The sequence below is a fragment of the Molothrus ater genome, chromosome 2 (assembly GCF_012460135.2).
Source record: "Molothrus ater isolate BHLD 08-10-18 breed brown headed cowbird chromosome 2, BPBGC_Mater_1.1, whole genome shotgun sequence".
In the NCBI taxonomy this organism is placed as follows: Eukaryota; Metazoa; Chordata; class Aves; order Passeriformes; family Icteridae; genus Molothrus; species Molothrus ater.
The window spans coordinates 61,617,957-61,637,496 of record NC_050479.2 but is presented as its reverse complement, the minus strand read 5'-3'; the positions used below and the strand labels follow the sequence as shown (position 1 = coordinate 61,637,496).

The following is a 19,540-nucleotide window of genomic DNA, read 5'->3' as shown; positions in this document are numbered from 1 at the left end:
CTTCTCTCACGCCACTTGGAGTTTGTGGCAGCTTTTGAGGGTAAAATTCCAATTACACCCTAACATGCTAGAAAAACTTTAAAATCATGCAGGAAGCAGATTAAAAAGTTGCTCACAAGCTACCTGGCTTCTGGACTCTCCACAGGTTATCTTTTCTTAGTTTACTCTGATATAGCATTTCCATTTTTGAAATGCTGTTTCCTCACTGTACTGCTCCTCAGAAGTACAGTTTGGCATTTCTCAACTTTTCTGGTGGCTCGCTGTTTGGAAACTCCACTGCTTCTTTTTTCTGTTTACTTCTAGCACTCTACACATTTTCAATGATACCCATAAAAAAAATCAGCCCTTTGTAAAGACCATAAACCCCATAAAAAACAGAGTGCTCTGCACATTTTCCATTACTCCTGAGCAAAGCTTATTTACCCTGTCCAAAGGCACTCTGCAGATCAATAAAATACCTCCTTTGCTTACATGTTCAGATGTTTCATGCTGACTGATTATGTCCCTCTCGACTGAAAACAAATTTTATGTGAAGCAGCTCACATAAAATCAGAAATACAAGCAGATCCAAAACTTTCCTGATAAACTACTCCTACTGGGGATTCCACTCAAGGTATCCATTTCCCTCTGGAATGTCACAGTCATTTTTACCTATGGAAAGGAATTACACCACTACTTAACCAGGATTGCATGGCATCCCCCTGCATGGTTTTGGAGGACCATGTGAGGGGCAATAGAAGGGAGAAGCTTACCTAGACTTGCTGGGTGCTTCGGCTTCACCTGCTGAAACAGGACATGGATCCCACAGAGGAGCCCAGCTTGTGAAAGGCAAGAGCTCTCATCCTACACATCCCTGAACGCAAGTCCACAGAGGACTCGAGCCGTACGATGAGGACAGCAGTGTGAGCAGGCCCTGGCTACTGCCCGGGAGCACATCATGTTCCACAGCAAGGCACAAAGGCTGGCTTCCTGCGTTCCTCAGCATCCTCAGATGGCTCCTGCAGCCATCTGCCAGCTGGGTCCTGCTGTAGAGCCCAAGGAGACACGAGTCAGTGGCAGTATTTATGAAAGCACACACCCCCCTGGAATGCGAGCTGCTCTTCAAAACTTTCAGCACTCCCTCTCCTAGGAACCGGGCACTTAATGCCACAGGATGCTGAGCACAGCCCCAAGTGTAGCTGTAGACAGACACCTACACAACTCTAGAAAAAAATGAATTGAGCAAAATTGTGTCATGTATAAGAGCTCTTTTACAAACCTCTGAAAGCACTTTACCACTCCCAAAGCCTTTCATGGCTTCCAAGTGGACCAGTAATGGAATATTTGCTTCTCACACAGACCTCCTGTGTCATCAGGGTGAGCAGCAATGATTCATACACCTGAAGGACATGAGAACGTAAAAGCTGAGCTATCAAACCTCACCTGCTTAATTTACAGGTATAATAATGAGGTATCTCCACTCTGTGTTCTTTGCTCTTACTTTAACATCAAAGCTTTGAGAATATCATTAAATAGTTCCTTCCCTGCTCCCTCCTAAAAAGGATGCAGAAGGAATAACCTTTTCAGTGTGCATTTAAAAAATGGGGGAATAGAGACACAGACACATTTAGCAATCTTTGCCAAACCACAGAGGAACCCAGTGGCAAAGCCAGCAATAAAAACATGCTTTGAAAAAACACTTCAGACTTATGCCACCTAAATCACCATGTGATATAAGTCAATATTGTGTGGTACAAATTAAAATAATACTTTTATTGATATGCTTAAACAGAACATAGGTATCAGCATAAAAACCAAACAAAAGAGAAAACTATTCCTTCTTGTACCTAACAGACACGTCATTTTTTTCTCAGTAATCACATGGAGGGAACTGACATCTTCCCACTGACTTTATGGGTTTTTAACTGCATTGGTTTGTTCCCAGGGAGTCTAAGGATTGTGATGAGCAGCATGGTTGTGACTGTTCTTCCTAAAGCCTGATACCAGGAGGAGCAGCATGTCCATTCCACACAAACCCTGCACAGAGGAGCTGTGCACATTTGCAGGCTTCCAGAAAAAGCCCTGACAGATCCCCGCAGAACCGAGGGTATTTACCTGGTTACACTGGAATGCAAACCCACAAAGTTACGGTTCCTCTAAGACACATTTTCCATCAAAGTTATCAAGACTTAGAAAAGCCACAAAGCTACAAAGAAAAATTAAGAGGAGAACTCAGAAGATTTCTAATAAAGGTAAATCTAATACAAATTTATTCTATAAACTTTTCCTGTTAAAACACAAAGCATATATAGAAACATACAAGAAATATTCCTTGGGGAAAAAAAGCTACAGAAAATTACAAAGTATCAGCTGCTTTAATTTATCTTTATCCTTGCAGAATTGCACTGTGCTCAGTCCTCTCTGTGACCACTACAGATCCCTCAGTGCAATCACTCTTACATCATAAATATTTTTGTTAATCACTCTTTTCTTCTCCTTGGTAATGTCTGTATTCCGGCTTCAGCTCCCATGTGTTTTTGTGGGTCCCCTTCACGTTGTAGATGCCTATTTCTCTCAAAATTTCTTTCAAGTATATCTGAAAGGAAACAAAAGTTCAAATTAAACAGGCAGGCAATTGCCATAGTTCCTGCACACCTGCTCAATTGCATGGACTCAGTTCCTAAGGGGCAGACAGCCTGGCTGGCTGATGGGCACTAACTGGTGTGGGAAGGACTCTGGGATAGACTTCAACCCTCAGGCACCAGCAGGGATTAGCACAAGCCCCAAGGGATGCAGCAGGGAGCACCTGAGCCCCAGAGGTGATGGCTCCTAGGCACTCCCTCTGAGAGGCAAGTACTCCAGGGGCTGCTGAAATGAAGTTGTTACCTGCATCTCTTGGGAACTATTATGTCACACATCTTCCTCCTGCTGGAATTCCTCCAATTGAGCTAAAAGCTCTTGACCTTTCTTCCTGCTTGGGCTGGGATTATCTTGAAAATCCTTGCCTCATTCAAACTTTGTCAAAGCCTCAAGCTGTTGGTTTTCATGCCATTATGCAAAGCTTTAAGCATTTTATTATGGCCTCAGTTTTAGAGAGCTGAGTGTATGTCTGAGAATTTTCTAATACCTTAAAATATTAAGACTTGGAAGAGAAAGAAAAAAACCAAAACAAGTAGAGCTATTATACCAGTAGTATAATAATCTTTGACAAAACACAACTCACTGATATTGCCCTCCTTCGCTCTTTATAATAAACACCAGTAATTTTCATAAGAGTCACAAGAGCCTGCTTGTTTGTTTAATTATTAATTGGGACTGAGATGAGTGGATTGTCATGGCAACTACAGACCACAGTTTAAGAATCCCCACATTAAATTCATAATTGCTCGAGTTTGAGCAATTTAATCCTGTTGGAGTGCTTATATTGAACTGGAGTTGTTGGAATGCTTGTATTTTCTGCATCTGCAGTTCCACTAATTATCAACGTACTCCAAGCCATTAAAACCAACAAATATATGTTGAAGACACAGGAAAATAAGAAAGGCTGATTGTCTAAGTGTTCCTTACACTCTTTCCCTTTTTGCTAAATGGAAAAGCTAGGAAATACATGAACAAAAAATATGTTCTCAGTCAGTAAAATAAGTGTATTTTAGTAAAATTTATCCTTACTCTCCCTCTCCACACATCAAAAGTATGCAAAGCAGCCCAACACGTAGGACTGGTGACTGTCAGGGGTGTGCATATGAACCAGCTTCTTAGGGTCTAGGGTGTTTCCTTTGAGCAGAGCTGTTCACTGTGCAGGGATGGCTCCTCAGCCTTCTGGGGCGCAGAATGCAAACCCCAGCAGGTGGCAGCAGCAGATCGCCGCCGTCCCCTCGCACACCTCGTCTGTTGCAGAGATGCCGTCATTGTTCCCTTCAGGTACCCGGGACACACGCTCGCTACGGCAGCCATGAATCACGCACGGTGCAAAAGGTGCTGGGAGCAGGTGAAACAGCCATTCCTGCACGGGTGTGTGCAGATGTGCACACCTGCATACCCACCGCCTGCACACGAGGCAGTGTCACCGACAGACACTTCAGAACATGGCAGAGTGGGTGGGAGAAACACCTGGCCGCAAGGTTAAACTCTGCTCCAGATCACATGGACAGAGAACTCGAAAAAATCCCACATAATTGCACGCAGTGCCATGAGATACACTGATGTTCAGTTCCTGAGCTGGCAGATCTAGTCTGCCTGGGAAGCTGGGTCACAAGGTGTGATGCTGCTGCTGGGCTCAGGCAGAGTAAAACCACTATGGCTGGACTTTCCACAGCACCCACCCAAACCCACCCACCCAGCTACATGAAGCCTATTTTTAATTTCAACTACTTTTCAGACCTAATTACCCAGGCAGTTCTGTTTCTCTCAGGGCAAAACTCCAAGAGTGTAACAAAATGGAACAAAACCAACCCAAACCAAATAGCAAGGTAAGGTCTGTGACACAGGTAACAGCACTTCAAGCTGGAACAGTGAACTGCAGCAGCTGCGGATTTGCTGCTTACTTACCATCTCTGCTGCAGGGGGTAACCAGGCAGGAGAGGTGTTAGGGAGGGCAGCTGAGAGCATTAACCCCAAAACATCATTGTGTGTGCACAGACAAGACAGAACTGCTGGAGTTTTTAGACAATTATGAAACATGGATAATCCCACTGTGCTGTGCTGTACCTGAGAACAAGTGGCTTGAAGAGATGAGTTCAGGGGATGCTATCATTTTGCCTGCAGGATCAATTCTCCTTCTAGAAACCAGGATTCTCCACATGGGTCTGCAGTGCACCAGGCTGGCCTATGTATCTTGAAGTATAGTGCTCTGACACTGTACCATGCAGAGAAACCCACCCTACTCCCACTGATGCCAAATACTGAATTTTAGAGCCTGGTGATTGCTAATCAGGGAGCCACAATTTTTTTTTCAGAAAGGGATCCTGTGTGTTTATGAACACATAATTCTAGCACAGAAACTCATCTGTAGGTGATCTGTTCATATATTTAAATCATGATCTGCTCTGTTCTACCTTTCCTCATGATTTTTTCCATATAAAGTGAGATGTTATCATGGAATTATGGGATAAAAATTTCTGAGGAGTTAACTTAAAAGCTCTAAAAATCCTTCTGAAACTTTGAGGAGGAAACAAACTCTGTTGTATTTAGGATAACCATTACTTAAAGCTAAAATAGAAGAAAAAATCCAAACAATCTACTCAATTTTTTAAAAATACAGTTCTTAGGCCACTGGCTCCATCCTGCTTCTATTCTTCACCAAGATTTGATTTCTCACAGATAGTATTATGTTCTCAGCCATGAAGCCCAAGTCTGGAATTACTGCAATATTTCCAGGGAGCATTCAGTACTTACATCTGGGTAGGTGGCAAAATATTTGCCTACTACAGCAAATTGTTATTTTGCATTAGAATGAAAAACAAATAAATCCAAGTTTCCCTAATATAGCAGTAATTTACATTCAGAAAATACTTGTTTTGTGATTTCATGACACAAATAAAGATGGCAGCAACTTCTTGTGTAACATGCAACATATTCTGTAGCAAGGGTTTAATTTACTATTTACATTTACCATTACATAAGAAAAGTACCTTTATTTATTTGTAACTTCAAGTTCTCCAGTGGCTTAAGTGGGAGTCTACTGCAAGCTGACATCATGGTAGATGAGATAAATCTGTACCGACTTGCATTCAAAGTGATCGAGATAGTGACTGCCACACTTCTCTTACCAAAAATAAAACCCACTAAAAATTTTCTTGCCACTTCCTCCATACCTTCCTCCTATTCCTTCCTCCTTCTCAGCTCCCATGACCCACACACCTTCTCTGCTGCAGAGAAATGGAGCTGACTCATGAGATAAATGAATGGAAGACATGGATATGTTACTCAACTTTCAAGTTTCTTTCAAGGCACTAGAACACAGTGAACCTACATGGATTTCACTTGGGTAACATCTTTGTGCAGCTTCTAACCAAACAGATTGTTCACCTATACAAAGGCTCTGACAGAGATACACTTCATTCTAAATGTGAAGTGAGCAAAACTAGTAAGCATCTTCAATTTTTTTACAGAGTATTTTTTCCATAATCCAGCTGTTACTGTTCTTTCTTCTGCCTTAGCTCTAACAACCTGTGACATTGTTGCTCCATTTAGACTCCAACATAATTAAGTCCCCTTAAGTCTTCTGAAATCTGCAGCTGGGTTGAGGATAGATATTGAAGTTGGCAGTGAAAAACCTCAAAAACACTGAAGGTCCTTCACATGTCACTGTCACCCTGCCACTCTTGCCTGGTCTGCTCAAGGAAAGCTTTAACACAGAAAGAAGGGAAAGAACTGGAAAGTTATGGTTCGTACATGAAGAGGCTGACAGGCACTGCAAGACAACAAAACCATCACATATGCAGATGTCTTGGTGCTTTTCTTGTCTGTGTATCAGAACACCGTTTAAAAGAAAACCCCAAATAAATCCTAAATATCAACCACCTAAACTCTTAACCTAAAAATTACCCTATTTGTAAAGGAAATCCAGTGATTTTGGAGGTATTGAGCCTGAGCTTATGATGCCTGAGCTTCTAATATGCACAATCCTTTCATTTAATACAAATTTCATGAAATATAGAAAAAGAGCAACCCCTGTTGCTGTGCCAAAATACAGTTCAGAAGCTGAGGGAAAGGCTGACCATAGACTAACATAAGCTGCTGCTGCCAAGATAACTAGGCTTCAGTGAGGACAGGAGTAGCAGGGGAGACATGAGAGCATTACAGAAGTTGGTTCCTAGTATTAAAGGAAACCTAAATAAGAAAGAGACCATTTAGGTTATTTAAACCATCTCTGTAAAGAAAAAGCACACTCACTACAATGTTTGGTATCCTACACTGTCCTACAATGCTGAATTTAAAACTTGATGATTTCAGTTTGTTGTAAAACATATTTAGAGAGGAGTTTCTAAGGCATATAATACATATTAAACTATTTTCTAGATATGTAAAATACACACAGCAGTAACTACTGAAAATGGTTGTATTTAAGACTTGCAGTACATACCACTGGCTGTTTGGTTATGTCCACCAGGTCTTTAATGTTGTAATACTGATGTTTCTCAAAGGCTGAAAAAAGCATGTCCAACACTTGTTGTTTATCAGCTCGAGCTCTTTTTCCATCTTCTTTCTTCTTCTTCTCATATTCAATCTGTTACAAAACATGTTTTAAAGACATTCACATGTAATGCTGTATAATTCCCAGTGCTGAACATAAAGCTACAAAAACCTCTTCTATTTAACAAAACACTGTTCAATGACTGAGTGTTTTTCATCTGGAAAGTTTTCTTTTGAACATTCAAATATTCTTTTGTGAGCATAAACTAAGCACTTTGTCCTCAGCACCATAAGCTTCTCAGATTATCTGCTTTAACCAGAGAAAAAGAAAAAAAGTGGAAATAGAACCTGCAGGTGCCCAAACCCAGAAAAAAACCCCTAATAATAATATAAGAATCCAAACTGAGACTGTATTCTCGCTCCACCTCTGTTGGTACCAGCTTCTGAGGTACAATGACAAATGCCAAACAACCTCCAAAGTGCCATGCTTGGGAAAATCCACAGACTAACATGGCTACATCCACAATCATAACAACCACCTGCCCAAAGAATGTTCCCAATGGCCCTTGGACACTGCCTTATTTTCTCCAGAAGCAGTAGTCAAGGCATAGACTCCATTCAATATACAACCAATCTTCAAAGTCACACTTTGAGGATCTGGATGGTTTCTCTTCAGGAGAAACCAGAGTAGCACACATGAAGTTGCACTAGTCCCAAAAAATCAAACCTTCTAAGCAGACAGAGGCCCTTTGTTGCCACACATCATCCTACTTCAAACTGTACATTAAAAATTACTTAACCATTATAATCTGCACCAGATGACTATATATCTTCACAGAAACTTTTATCGCCTCCAAAAATACATCCTCTGATTCATCATCAGAAGCACAGACCAGCACACCCCAAACAAACCCCAGTCACCAAAGAGCACCAACCGCGACACCTGCCAGCACATCACCCCACATCACCCACCCCCAATACCACCCTGAACAGAAAACCAGCCAGCTCCTTGGAACCAACAAAAGTGATCCAGAAGGTGGTGTAAGTCATGTAATCATCAAGTGCTTTCAGGCAAACTGCGTGGGTGAATCCACAGCAGCACAATGTACAGCAGAAAAGATGCATGTGATCAATAAGGGACACGCGCCTGACTGTAAATGAGATAATTCTGTATGGCAGTCATTCTGCTTCTGACGGCTCAAATCTGACTCTCAAAAGGAAGACCTTCAGATGAAAAGCATATAAATGAAAATGCACAGATCTACTAGATACTAAAGATCTTATTTTAAAGAAGAAAGATTGGTTTTATGGCCCAATTCATGTTTTTCCTATGTATCCTTGCCAGCTAACTCCCTCCTACTCTCAGAGTGAAAATAGCCTGTCTCTTGGTAGCTGTCCCCAAGTGACTAAAGAATATTGCCACCTTTGCTGTGGCTTCCAGGTCTCCAGCCAGCCAACTACCTTCTTCACATTCTGAAATGGATATACATCTTTAAACTGGATGCAGAGCAATTGTTCCCAACCTGTAGCTTGAAGTCTCTTACTTCTGCTTTAAACTAAAATGGGTGTGCACAACTAAATACTTGCCTGCTTTTCTAACTCCATGCAGTGTTATAAAAGCTACAATCTCACCACACAAACCCATCACGCTATTGATTTTTATCCAGTAAGTACAGTTTAGAGTAATTATTTAACTCTTTAGCCAGTGCATTTAAAGAAGAATAAATCTTCTAAACATTAATAGCTTTGCAACATAGCAAACTGTAACATCAAGCAAGGCAGCTTGACAGTACATCATCTTGGTTGCCAGGATCCACAGCAGAACTGCTGCACCACAGACACGAGAAGAACATAAACCTATGACACTGGCCTTCCCTTAAACAATAGCATGTCAAAACATTTGCTTCTTCTGGAAGTCCAGCAGACAATTACTAAAAAAATTCCATGTGAATATTCTAATAGTCTTAATTCATTAATATATAAAATCAACTCACATAAAAAACTGTGTATCAAACCCTCCCTTTATTGAAAAGTTACTAGCCGCTGATGCCCCAGTTGCCCACTCTCCAATTAGCAATACTCTAGCATTTTCCTCTAACTTCAGCAACAGTTTCCACTGTTGTCTGATGGAAGAGCACATTGAGAAGTGCTAAAAAAAAAAAAAGCCTGGTGTCTTCTGTTGCTGATTTCTTCTTTTTGGCCTTGTGAATACACTGCTCACAGCAATTTACAATGCAGCCTTTCACTTTTTTCCTTCCTGTTTTCTTTGCAAACAGGATCTTCTATGTAGTAGGCTTAAAGCACTTTTTAATAGTCATGTAATAGAATGCACCTACACTGTAAACTAATTAGATGTCTTTAAAGTTCTGTGGTATTTTTAATTTAAAAGCATTCAAATACTATTTGATTTCAAGGAAGGACCATTTTAGAACAAGCTGTTTAGCACAGAAGTTGTGAGTTTATCCCCAGAAGACTTTATACTGAAATCAATTTCTCTTTGTTTACCTTCCCAGGATGTTGCTAAGCTTGCTGAAAAGCTGCTAAAATTGCCTTCTTGAAAGGCATTAATACTGAAGCTGATGTAACTGCTTTGGTAGACAGTGAATATAAAAGTCATAGAGAAGTTAGAATAAATCCAAAGCTTCATCTAAAGATGAAGTAAAGATGAAGACTCTAAAGTAGTCCTAAAGGTTTTCTTGTCTCCTGGAGCATGGGTACCAACCTCTTCAGTACAGGACATTGGGAAGAGAGGACCACCAAGAAACCACTAAAAGAAGCCTCTGAAAGGCTAGCCAGAAGCACTGAAGAAACTTTCTGCTGTATTATGAAAAACAATTAAGTCACAGAAAGGTGCCAGCTTCAAAAATATTAACCTTGCAACTCTGCAAACACATTTAATATTTATAGATATAATGGAGGTCTTTTCCCCAGAGAAGAAAAGCTAAGTTACAACCTTAGCATATATTGTAATGGAATTGCAATTTCTTCAAATAAAAATATAGGTGTAATATAATTTCTTGCAAAAATAATCTAATCACTTTCCCAGTCCTTGAATTCAAACAAGCTATTGCTATTCCCCATCCACATGTAATTTATTTCCCTCCTCCTTCTTGCTGTACGTGCCTTTATAGGTACACGAAGCAGCCACAATTAAGCCCCATTTTATATTCTTTCCTTCAAGAAATGCTAACCCTTTCTCTCTTCCTTAGTAGATTCTTCCTGCAGAAACTGCCCAGATGATGACTGTATTAACATATATGACAATTTCTACATTTTTATTTCTTTCTCGTGAAAGTCTTGTCCCCAACACAGCACCATACAATTACATGCAAAGCAGCAGGTTCTAAGAAAGCAGTTGCTGCTTGAAAACAGCAGAAAAATTCAACCAAGAGGTTTTAAAAATTCATGGACTTTTTCTCCCAGTTATATACCCTTTTAGCCATTTAACCTGAACCTTAATAAAAGACTTAATGAACAGAAAGATTTTGTAGAAAGTAGTCATGCCTCGGCCTTTAGAGTCAAGGCAACATCTAGGTGACTCAAGTACAAGAATGTCTTACAAGATTTTTCCCATCAGAACACCTTTAGGGTAGACATGAAAACTAAACACACTGCTGATGGATTTCCATGACCATGGACAGCTATGTAACCAATAAAAATATAATAATTAGGACACAAGAGCATCATCACTTTTAACAGGCCTAGTTATACCCCCTCAATCTCACACAAGATTTAAATTACCATAATGATATGGTGACCTGCAGTTTGCAGCTGGAATAAAGATACAAAGATTATCTCTAGGCTGTAGTCATACTGCCATAATTATGCTGGTGTCAGGGAAATGGAACAGCATCCCACTAAAAAGAGAAGCTGTACCCTACCAAAGCTCATTCAAAAATTAAAGAACACCAGCAGCATCCTAAAACAATATACTGATGTAAAACTGCATCTGCACAGTAGGACACATCAGTGTGACTGTTTTGGTTAAATGGCATTCCCTCAGCTGTTATTACAGTTATATTGGTATGATCATCCATGTAAAGAGCAGACTTTGAACAGTAACTACTACAAAATAGACCCATGAGAGAAAAATTATTATTTCTGGTTCTGTGGCAATAGACTGACTTTCATAATAATGCTTAAATATCATCCAGTATATTGTCACTTGTTTTATGTAAATAAAATCTTAATAAAAAGTGAAAAAGTTTAAATGACTAACACAGTGATTCATTTTCAGTATGACTTAATGTTACTCACATTCAACATACTCAAAGAGTATCTTTAAGGAAAAGGACGTTATAGTTTATATGTACATCAACTGATCTGGAACAGCAGTGTGGGTGTAATATTGACAAAGCCAATGATGCCAATAACATGTACTGTGAAGGTAGGAAACAGAAAAATTATCAGCTGTTACTCTTTTCTACTTGTTGCCAATTCCTCCAAAGGACTGGAAACTAATGATTCTTTTCAAGTCCTTTACTCTCCTGCAGATGGTAAGTTATTTGGCTCAAAAGAGTGTTTCCACATCTCATAGCACAAAGCCAGAACTGCCTTTCATCCACAAATGTCAAAATTACATTAAAAAAAAGATTAGAGGAAAATGTAATAAAGCCACTAAAAAGGGTTGGGTGAAGGTGGTCTGCCCTCCATCAGATAACACAAGACAGTTACGACTGGCAGACCTTAGCCCCAAGGGTGATACTGGTCTTGAGACAGAAAGAAGATCCCCAGAAGACAAAATCAAGGAGAAATCAGGTGACATAGAGCATTGACAAAGACAGTGGCCAACTATGAGCAAAAGAGCTGCTGGACAGCAGCAGAGCAGTCCTGGAGTCCTAAGCCAAATTCCTCCTGAAGAAGAGAAAATACTAAAAGCTACTTACATTATACTGATGATTAGCCACTGGTTTATAGTTCGTGGTTACAGCTTTGTCCAGCTGCTGTGATAACCTTACAGGTTTAGAAGATTCTTCTATCTGTAATCTACAAAAAGAAAACAAGAATAAAAAGTTCAGACCAGCACACACTGAAAGTGAAGTCTAAAAATCTGCAGCTATGAACCAACTATTATCAAGGATCAGATGTAAACAATCTATAAGGCAAAACAGATGCACTCTTCTGGATTAAGTTCTTCTTACTCTATTTTTGCTCAAGGACACTGAACTATTAGTTCAGTGGGTGCTGAACTAATAGCTCATAGGAACTGAAGTTCATAGGGTGCTGTATGCTACAGAAGATATTGAAATGCTGAAAATCAAACAGCTGAAGAGAAGATACTAAAACCGAATTTTGAACACAAATTTCACTGCAAAAACCTAATGCTCAGATTCAAAAAAAGCCCTTGCTCTTAAAAAAGATCAAACCCAACCCAAATGAATGCAGAATCTCACAGCTTACTCAGCTGAGGGATGAAAAAAGCTTTTCATCCACCTCTGCTAACCCATAACCTTCTCTTAGATATTGAAATGTAAAAACATAAATTTCTGTGACCTTTCTTTTGGCATTACAGTACAGTAAGAGAGTGCAAATAACAGTTTTAAGAGCATTATAAAGACATGAAGACAGAAAAATCTACCCAGCTTCAAATCAATGTGCAATCAAGTCTCTATCACACAGATAACAATAGGTGACCTTCAATTCTCTTTGGGAAAGACTCTCAGAAGGTCACTGGTTGAGGACATCTTGTAAAGCTCATCCCTATGTAATTTAAAGCTTCTGTATGTTGATGTAGATGGAGTGTTCCATTTAATTCAGATTTAGCACTCAAGAATTTCTACTTGAAATGAAGAGGCAAGACACCAAGCTCTAGAAAAGCACAGGACATGGCCTTTTAGACACAATGGCTTTATGGCACATCTGATTAAAATGTTAATTATCAGTGAAGCAGTTTTGTTTCCAAAGGTGCATCCTGTAGGCAGAGGAGTCAATTTCCACTAAACACAGTATAACACAGCCCAATAAATGCACAGTGATGCTTGCTTCTTTCCAAACAAAAATTAATATGGTGACCTTAATGCCAATAATAACTGCATGTTTACTAGTGTAAAGCATACAAATTACAAAACTGACAGATCTTTAAAAACTGTAAATGTTTGAGTTCACTGATTTATTTTTGTAAAGATATCATTTACACCCAAAAAGATAAAATTTAAATTTAGCGTGTTTCTGAATGAACACCTGAACAACCTAAATAAATTACATTTGCAGGAAGTAATAAATCAAGAAATAAATTCTCCAGCTGTAGTGACTTGAAAGGAAGAAAATCATCCCTTATAGCTGGTATTGCTGGACAGTAGGCAGAGACAGTGTTTTCTCATACATAGATAAACTTGCTTCCTCTTGAATCTTTCTATCATAAAAATGTAGAACATGAGGCAATGGTTGCTTAAGAGCAGTAAAAACTACAGAAAAAATGACAAGTCTGCAAAAGGAAGAAGGAAAATCAATTGGAAGGTAAATGAACAGTGAAAATGTTTTGCTTATCACAAGAGTTTATCTTTTGGCCTTCAGTCTAATTAAATGATTTAAAAGATTTTCTTCATCTGGTTACGAAACATCTTCTAAACTCATGTTTCACAAAAGGCATAGACCAAAATTAAATCACTATCTTTTCTACAAATCTGTCTTTTTCTCTACTTCTCCATTGCTTAATATTTTTCTTTTTGGTCCCAATGACTTTTTAAATTCTTAAATAGTTTAGCTTTAATTTTTACATAGTTTGGCTTTAATTCCTTTATTTTTTTCCAGTTCATCATGTTTCTATTTGTTTGATCTGGGGAGTTTTCCAGTTCTTCCTCTCCTGTATTCTAGCTATTTCTCATCTCACTTCTCCCCCCATTTTTCCTTCATAAAGGAGATTTCCTGCTCAACCCATTTACTGATACTGCTCCTGTTCATGAGACAGGGGCTCCTTGAGACAAACTGGGAATTCTTGTCACCCTCTTCCCCTCCAAGGCCACCGCACCAACTTCATGTGCATCAGATTAAGTTATTTGATTTACAATGTAGCTCCAGAGTCCTTCTCATAACAGCTACAGTAGAGGGTCCTAACAATACTTAAGTACATCAGATGGTGTCACGCTTTCAGGGAGCGCCAGGCATTCAACAGTGACCTATCTTCATGATTAATCCTCCTTGCACTGGGCTTTATATTCATTACTCTTTACAATGTAAATTAACAATATCTCTATTTCTTCACATACACAGCCAAAGAACTCTTCAATGATGAATTGTCAGCCATGGACTTTAGATACCACTCATGTTCAAGGCCTCTTCCTGATCTGGCATTTTAAAATTACAATAGAGGAAATTTCAACCCCCATTCAGTGCGGCTTCCTTAAATTAATTCTTCTTTGCCCAAAAGTACACTAGCAATTTATTTCTTAACATTTTTCACTCCCCATGCAGGATATGCATTTCAGCTCTTTTATGTTAACCTCCAAATTTCCAAATCAGTAGAAAACCAAATGTGTAAGAGAGCTAATAGACTTCTCAGAGGCCTCCCTTCGAAGGTTGATGGAAGTGAAGGTACACTTAACAAGTAAAGTTCTCCAGCATATAATCTTGAAAACAAAGAAAAACTTACTGCCTGCTTAGGAAACAGAATGAAAGCCAACCAAGTGAAAATGGAGAGGGACCATCTAAGCTTGTTTGTGAAATGGCAGAAGACTTCAGAAAGATCTATACATAGCAAGTAACAAATACATCAGCTACAAATGTATGTCTCTGGAATTTCAGAGATATTTGTGTTGTACATTGATATTTCTTGCCAAAGGTTTCCAAATTACAACCACAGATCTCACAGATCTCAGATGGTCTTTAGAACACTGGTTTACAGTAAAATGTTAACCTTTTCTTTTGGTTTCTACTGCTGTAGTGAGAGGTGAAAATACACTACATTCCTGATACTACTTTTTAATGCAAACAATTACAGCCGTGGCCACATGCCAATATGGAAATTTATATGGGAAGCATGGTGACTCAGGAGGCAAAGCTTTTTATTAATAGCTTTTATTCTACACATGCATCTTGCTCTTCTCCCTTATGGCTGCCCTTCCCATTTATTTTTCTGCAGCTTTCACAATTTCACAGAGCCTCAGGTTATCTTCCTTTACCTTCCTTCCACTGGGCTTGCAGGTGGAATATTGTCACACAATCCTACATGGAATAATAGCTGATGCACATCTGGAATTTGCCTCACAAAAATGCATGAATAAAGGGACTGACAAACATGGTATAAACACCATATTAGCAAGTGGTTCACATGGGGATGAAGCACTGAAATTTGCTTAGCGCATTATGAAGGGTAAAGACAAACAGCCCATAATCATTTTGTCCAGATGATTTGCTGATACAGACACTATCTGCAGGGAAAATACAGCATGGTTGTTTGGGTTTTTTTCAAAATCATGCTGCAATTCTGTTATATTCAGAAAGTAGTATGTCTGGGGGAATATAATTGACTTTTTAAATTTGCATAGATGTTGTCTGAAAAAATTTGATTAAATATATAAATTTATACATTCCAGTAATTATACACTTAAAAATACATAACAAAAGGTATAAACTGGAAATTGTACTAGCCTTTTAGACAGATGTTAAAACATGTTACAGATATAATTACTTTTAATTATTTAAAATTTCTTAAACAGAATTTAAAAAGCAGTATTAAACAAGAATATCCGGCAGTGCTTTATGCAGAATTGTCTCAGAGTGGACCTGCTGAATCTTAAACGAAACTGCTGGTAGGAATAAAGAAAAAAAATCAATAGATATTCTGAGTCACTGGTGGCACTGATTTAAAGGAGCAGTGGCTTTTTACCTATTACCCTTTATTGTGATTTGCAGGAGTTAAAAGACTTAGTTATCGCTCTGAACAATAGACAAATATCCAAACTCTTGTTGAAATAGATAGAGCCATACTTCATGCTAATATCTGGCCTAAAAAATAAAGAGAAAATGGAGATATATTTTCCTCCAAACTGCCAATGAATTAGCAACAGAGCAGCCACCAGCCTGCACACTGTGGTTTTCTCTTCCGCCCCCAAGATCAAATATAGCTCTTCCACCTTGAAATACAGCAAGTAACCAGCACGGCATCGAATTCACCATGGTCATTTCCCAGCAAAACACATTTCATACCACAGCTTTGATTTGTCATTGTGCTTATACTTGAATAAGGGGAAAAAAACATTCAAACAGACTGGAAATAATTCCACAGGACTTGGCAACATGTAGCAAACTCATACAAGAAGACAGATGAAGACAGTATGTACATTCCTAGGAGGAGATATTCATTGTTTTTTAAATACATGTAATTTTCAGCAACAAAAAATAAACCAAAGACCTTTAGAACTAATAATCTACTGTGATTAATCTTTTGTCACAAAACAAATGTTTCAAAGATTTGAAGCAGGTATTAATCACAAACACTGCTAGGGCTCGAATTCTTTGCCTTCCTAAAGAAATTATTTCACAGATAAGAGAGTTTATGTACTTTTTTCTGCTTGGCTATCTGTACACAGGGCACCAGTAAGTAAGGAGTCAGCCTTACCGATGCAAAAAAAGGAAAAGTTGTGTTTCTTCTCTCTCTGCAGTAACACCAATGCACTAGAAGAAAGCAGGCCCACTGCCCAAAGCTTTGGAGGAGAAGAAACACAAACTCTCCATCTTTGCACAGTTTTGTAGCTTTTCTCTAATTGCTCACAGAAGTTCCCAGTCCAATACCAGGGAACTGAAAGCCAAGGACTAATTCTCTCATCGTCCCTTACTCAGTAATCTTGTACTAGAACCAGGCATTGACAGCTGAATTACATGAAGTTTCATGATACCTGATATGGGCTATGAAGCTTTTCCTTTGCTTCCTTATTTCTCTAAGCATCCCAAACATGACAGAAGTAGGCACATCCTGAAATATCTCATCCAAAACAAACTAATAAAATAAATGCAACAATATAGCCTCACAGCTACTCTTCTTTGGTTCATTTGGACTTCTGCACCTTGCTGAGGTTCAGGTAGCATCTCTTTTGACTTTCTCTCCAAGCAAGAATAGCAGTAATGTAAGAAGCAAGCAGATAATCAACAAGAGATGAACATTCTTTTAAGATACTGAAACTTTAAAAAGTTCACTCATTCTGTGAGAACTAAAGAACTTCAGCACCTCATGGTGCACATTCTGCTAAAACAACCCCATGGCAGTGCTCAAGCACAAACAACATAGGAAATTACTAGAATGGCCACACCAGTAAAAACACGCACTGTCTAATAATAAGAATGACAATCTGTCGCTACACCAAACAATCTGTCATATATTCTCAAAGATAAGAACAACATGCAAATTCTGCACGTTGCGTTTCATTGCAAGGAGCCCCACTGTCTCACGTTCCATGGAGGCGGATGACAGCCTCCATCGCATGGATGAATCCACTGCTCTTCAGACACTCGGCGTTACTCCAGCACAGTCAAAGCAAAGGGAGTCTGTCCCCATTTCTGAAGACTAGACAGGCAGACAGAGAAGAGCAGGAACCGAATGAAAATGGCATTAAGAAGCGCATTTGCCAGCGTTAAATAACTGTTTCAGATTATTAATACAGGATATGATTTATAACTAATTTTAAGTCCTGAAACCCTGGCATTTCAAGAAAAGAGCTGTAATTACTATGTGTTCAGATATTAGATTTTTCTGAAGTTGACATCTTCAACTATATATGCTGAAGGATAAGCAATGAATCATAGGAATATATGACAATTTCATGTCTAATTCTCAGACAGCTACCACAGCCACAACTGAAGACTCCAATTCTACATATTGTATCTTCCTCCAGTACAGAACATCAGATGATATAAATGGCAATTCAACAATAAGTAACAATTTCTTATGCATTTTATTTTCTGGATTGACAAAAAGTGAATAATTGATTAAAACCAATCCAAGATTTCCTCTCTGAGTTTAGTATTGCAAATGACTAAAACCTTTTCAGCTAAGCTTGTGTAAACAAATAATATAAAGATAAAATAAAACCTATTTTAGCATTAGTAGTGATATAATTGAATAATTTTCTCTATTTGTTTGATGCACTACTTTGAACATGTTAAGTGATGCCCTAATGCAATTAGCATGAAAAAAATTGTAACATCTGCTTGACATCACAGATATTTTTAATCAAGCTCATGTGTGTCTACTGATACTTCCACTGGAAGCATTCTGACACTGATGAAGTCAAGCTCTGGCATTGCCTGGTCCACACTGGGGACAAGGTTGGAAGAGTTTTATCTGAGGCGAAGTTCAAGAAGGAATCATACCTCAGAGGAATCTTCTTTATTAAATGAGGTTATAAATAGCCTATCCATTAGTGCAGCTGACAAGGTTTGTTTCTTGGCCCTGCCTCTATTAGGCTTGTCTGTCCAGGTCTGGATCTCTGTTTGTTTGTTGCCTCCCCCTTTTACTCAGCACCCACCCTGTTTTCCAGTGAAAAGGGTCCATGACCCATATCCTTAAGGGCAGAGATTCCCATTCAACCTTGTGAAGCAAGGCAGCCTTTGCATCCTCCTTGTGCTTTCAGGAGGACTTGGGTCACAGCATCACCCCCTTGCCTCCCAGGTGAAAAGGCCCTTTCAGCACTGTTTAGGCTGTTGATTGATAGAAAATCACACAACCAACCACAAAATCATTTAGGTTGGAAAAGGTCTTTAATTTCAACCATTAACCCAGCACTGCCAAATGCACCACTAAACCATGTCCCAGAGTGTCCCTCCAGGTCTTTTAATGTCTCCAGGGATGGTGACTCAATCACTACCCTTGGCAGCCTGTTCCAATGCTTGACATCCACTTCAGTGAAAAAATGTTTCCTACAATGCAATCTAAACCTCCCCTGGTATAGCTTGAGGTTGTTTCCTCTTGTCCTACCATTTATTGCAAAGAAATGAACACTTCCTTATTACAATTCATGTACTCTGGAAGAGCAGAAAGGTTTGCAGCTTTGCAGTTGTTAAAAATGTCAGGATTTTGCATTCCTTTCCAACCTATGGTCATCATAGTCAGTCAATTAGTGCCCAGAAGGAAAAGAACTCTCCATTATTGGTTCCTGCCACACTTCCAGTATTTTCTTATTAATACACATAGCACAAACATCTCTGTTCTGCCCTGTTTCCTGCCTAACACAAGTAATAAGATGAAGTTCAAGAACAAGCAAAAGCAGAGCTAAAGGGGAAGGTCTTCCCTGAGGACTAAGTCAGGGTAAAAGTGCATCCATGCATGCTCAGTTACAGGCTGTAGCTCCATATGGGACACTTCATCTTAGTTCCTAAGTGGATTAAAACACAGTAGATTTTTATACCACGGTGCTTTATACTTGTGGCTTATTCCAGTGACAAAAAGGTCTAAAACGAGAATGAAGTAATACCTGGATGTCCATTTGTGTTGTCT

The 19,540-nt window shown here is 39.1% G+C and overlaps 1 protein-coding gene across 1 annotated transcript in view; it reads right to left on the bottom strand.

Moving 5' to 3' along the window:
* Positions 1-1,723: 1,723 nt before the first annotated feature.
* GTF2F2 (general transcription factor IIF subunit 2) overlaps positions 1,724-19,540 on the bottom strand; it is a 79,048-nt gene continuing 61,231 nt past the window's right edge. Inside the window, exons 7-9 of the mRNA XM_036386194.1 lie at positions 12,000-12,099; positions 7,064-7,207; positions 1,724-2,575 (exon numbers count right to left, since the gene is read on the bottom strand). Coding sequence (XP_036242087.1) covers positions 2,456-2,575; positions 7,064-7,207; positions 12,000-12,099 — 364 coding nt within the window. The 3' untranslated portion in view covers positions 1,724-2,455. The remainder of the gene's footprint in view (positions 2,576-7,063; positions 7,208-11,999; positions 12,100-19,540) is intronic.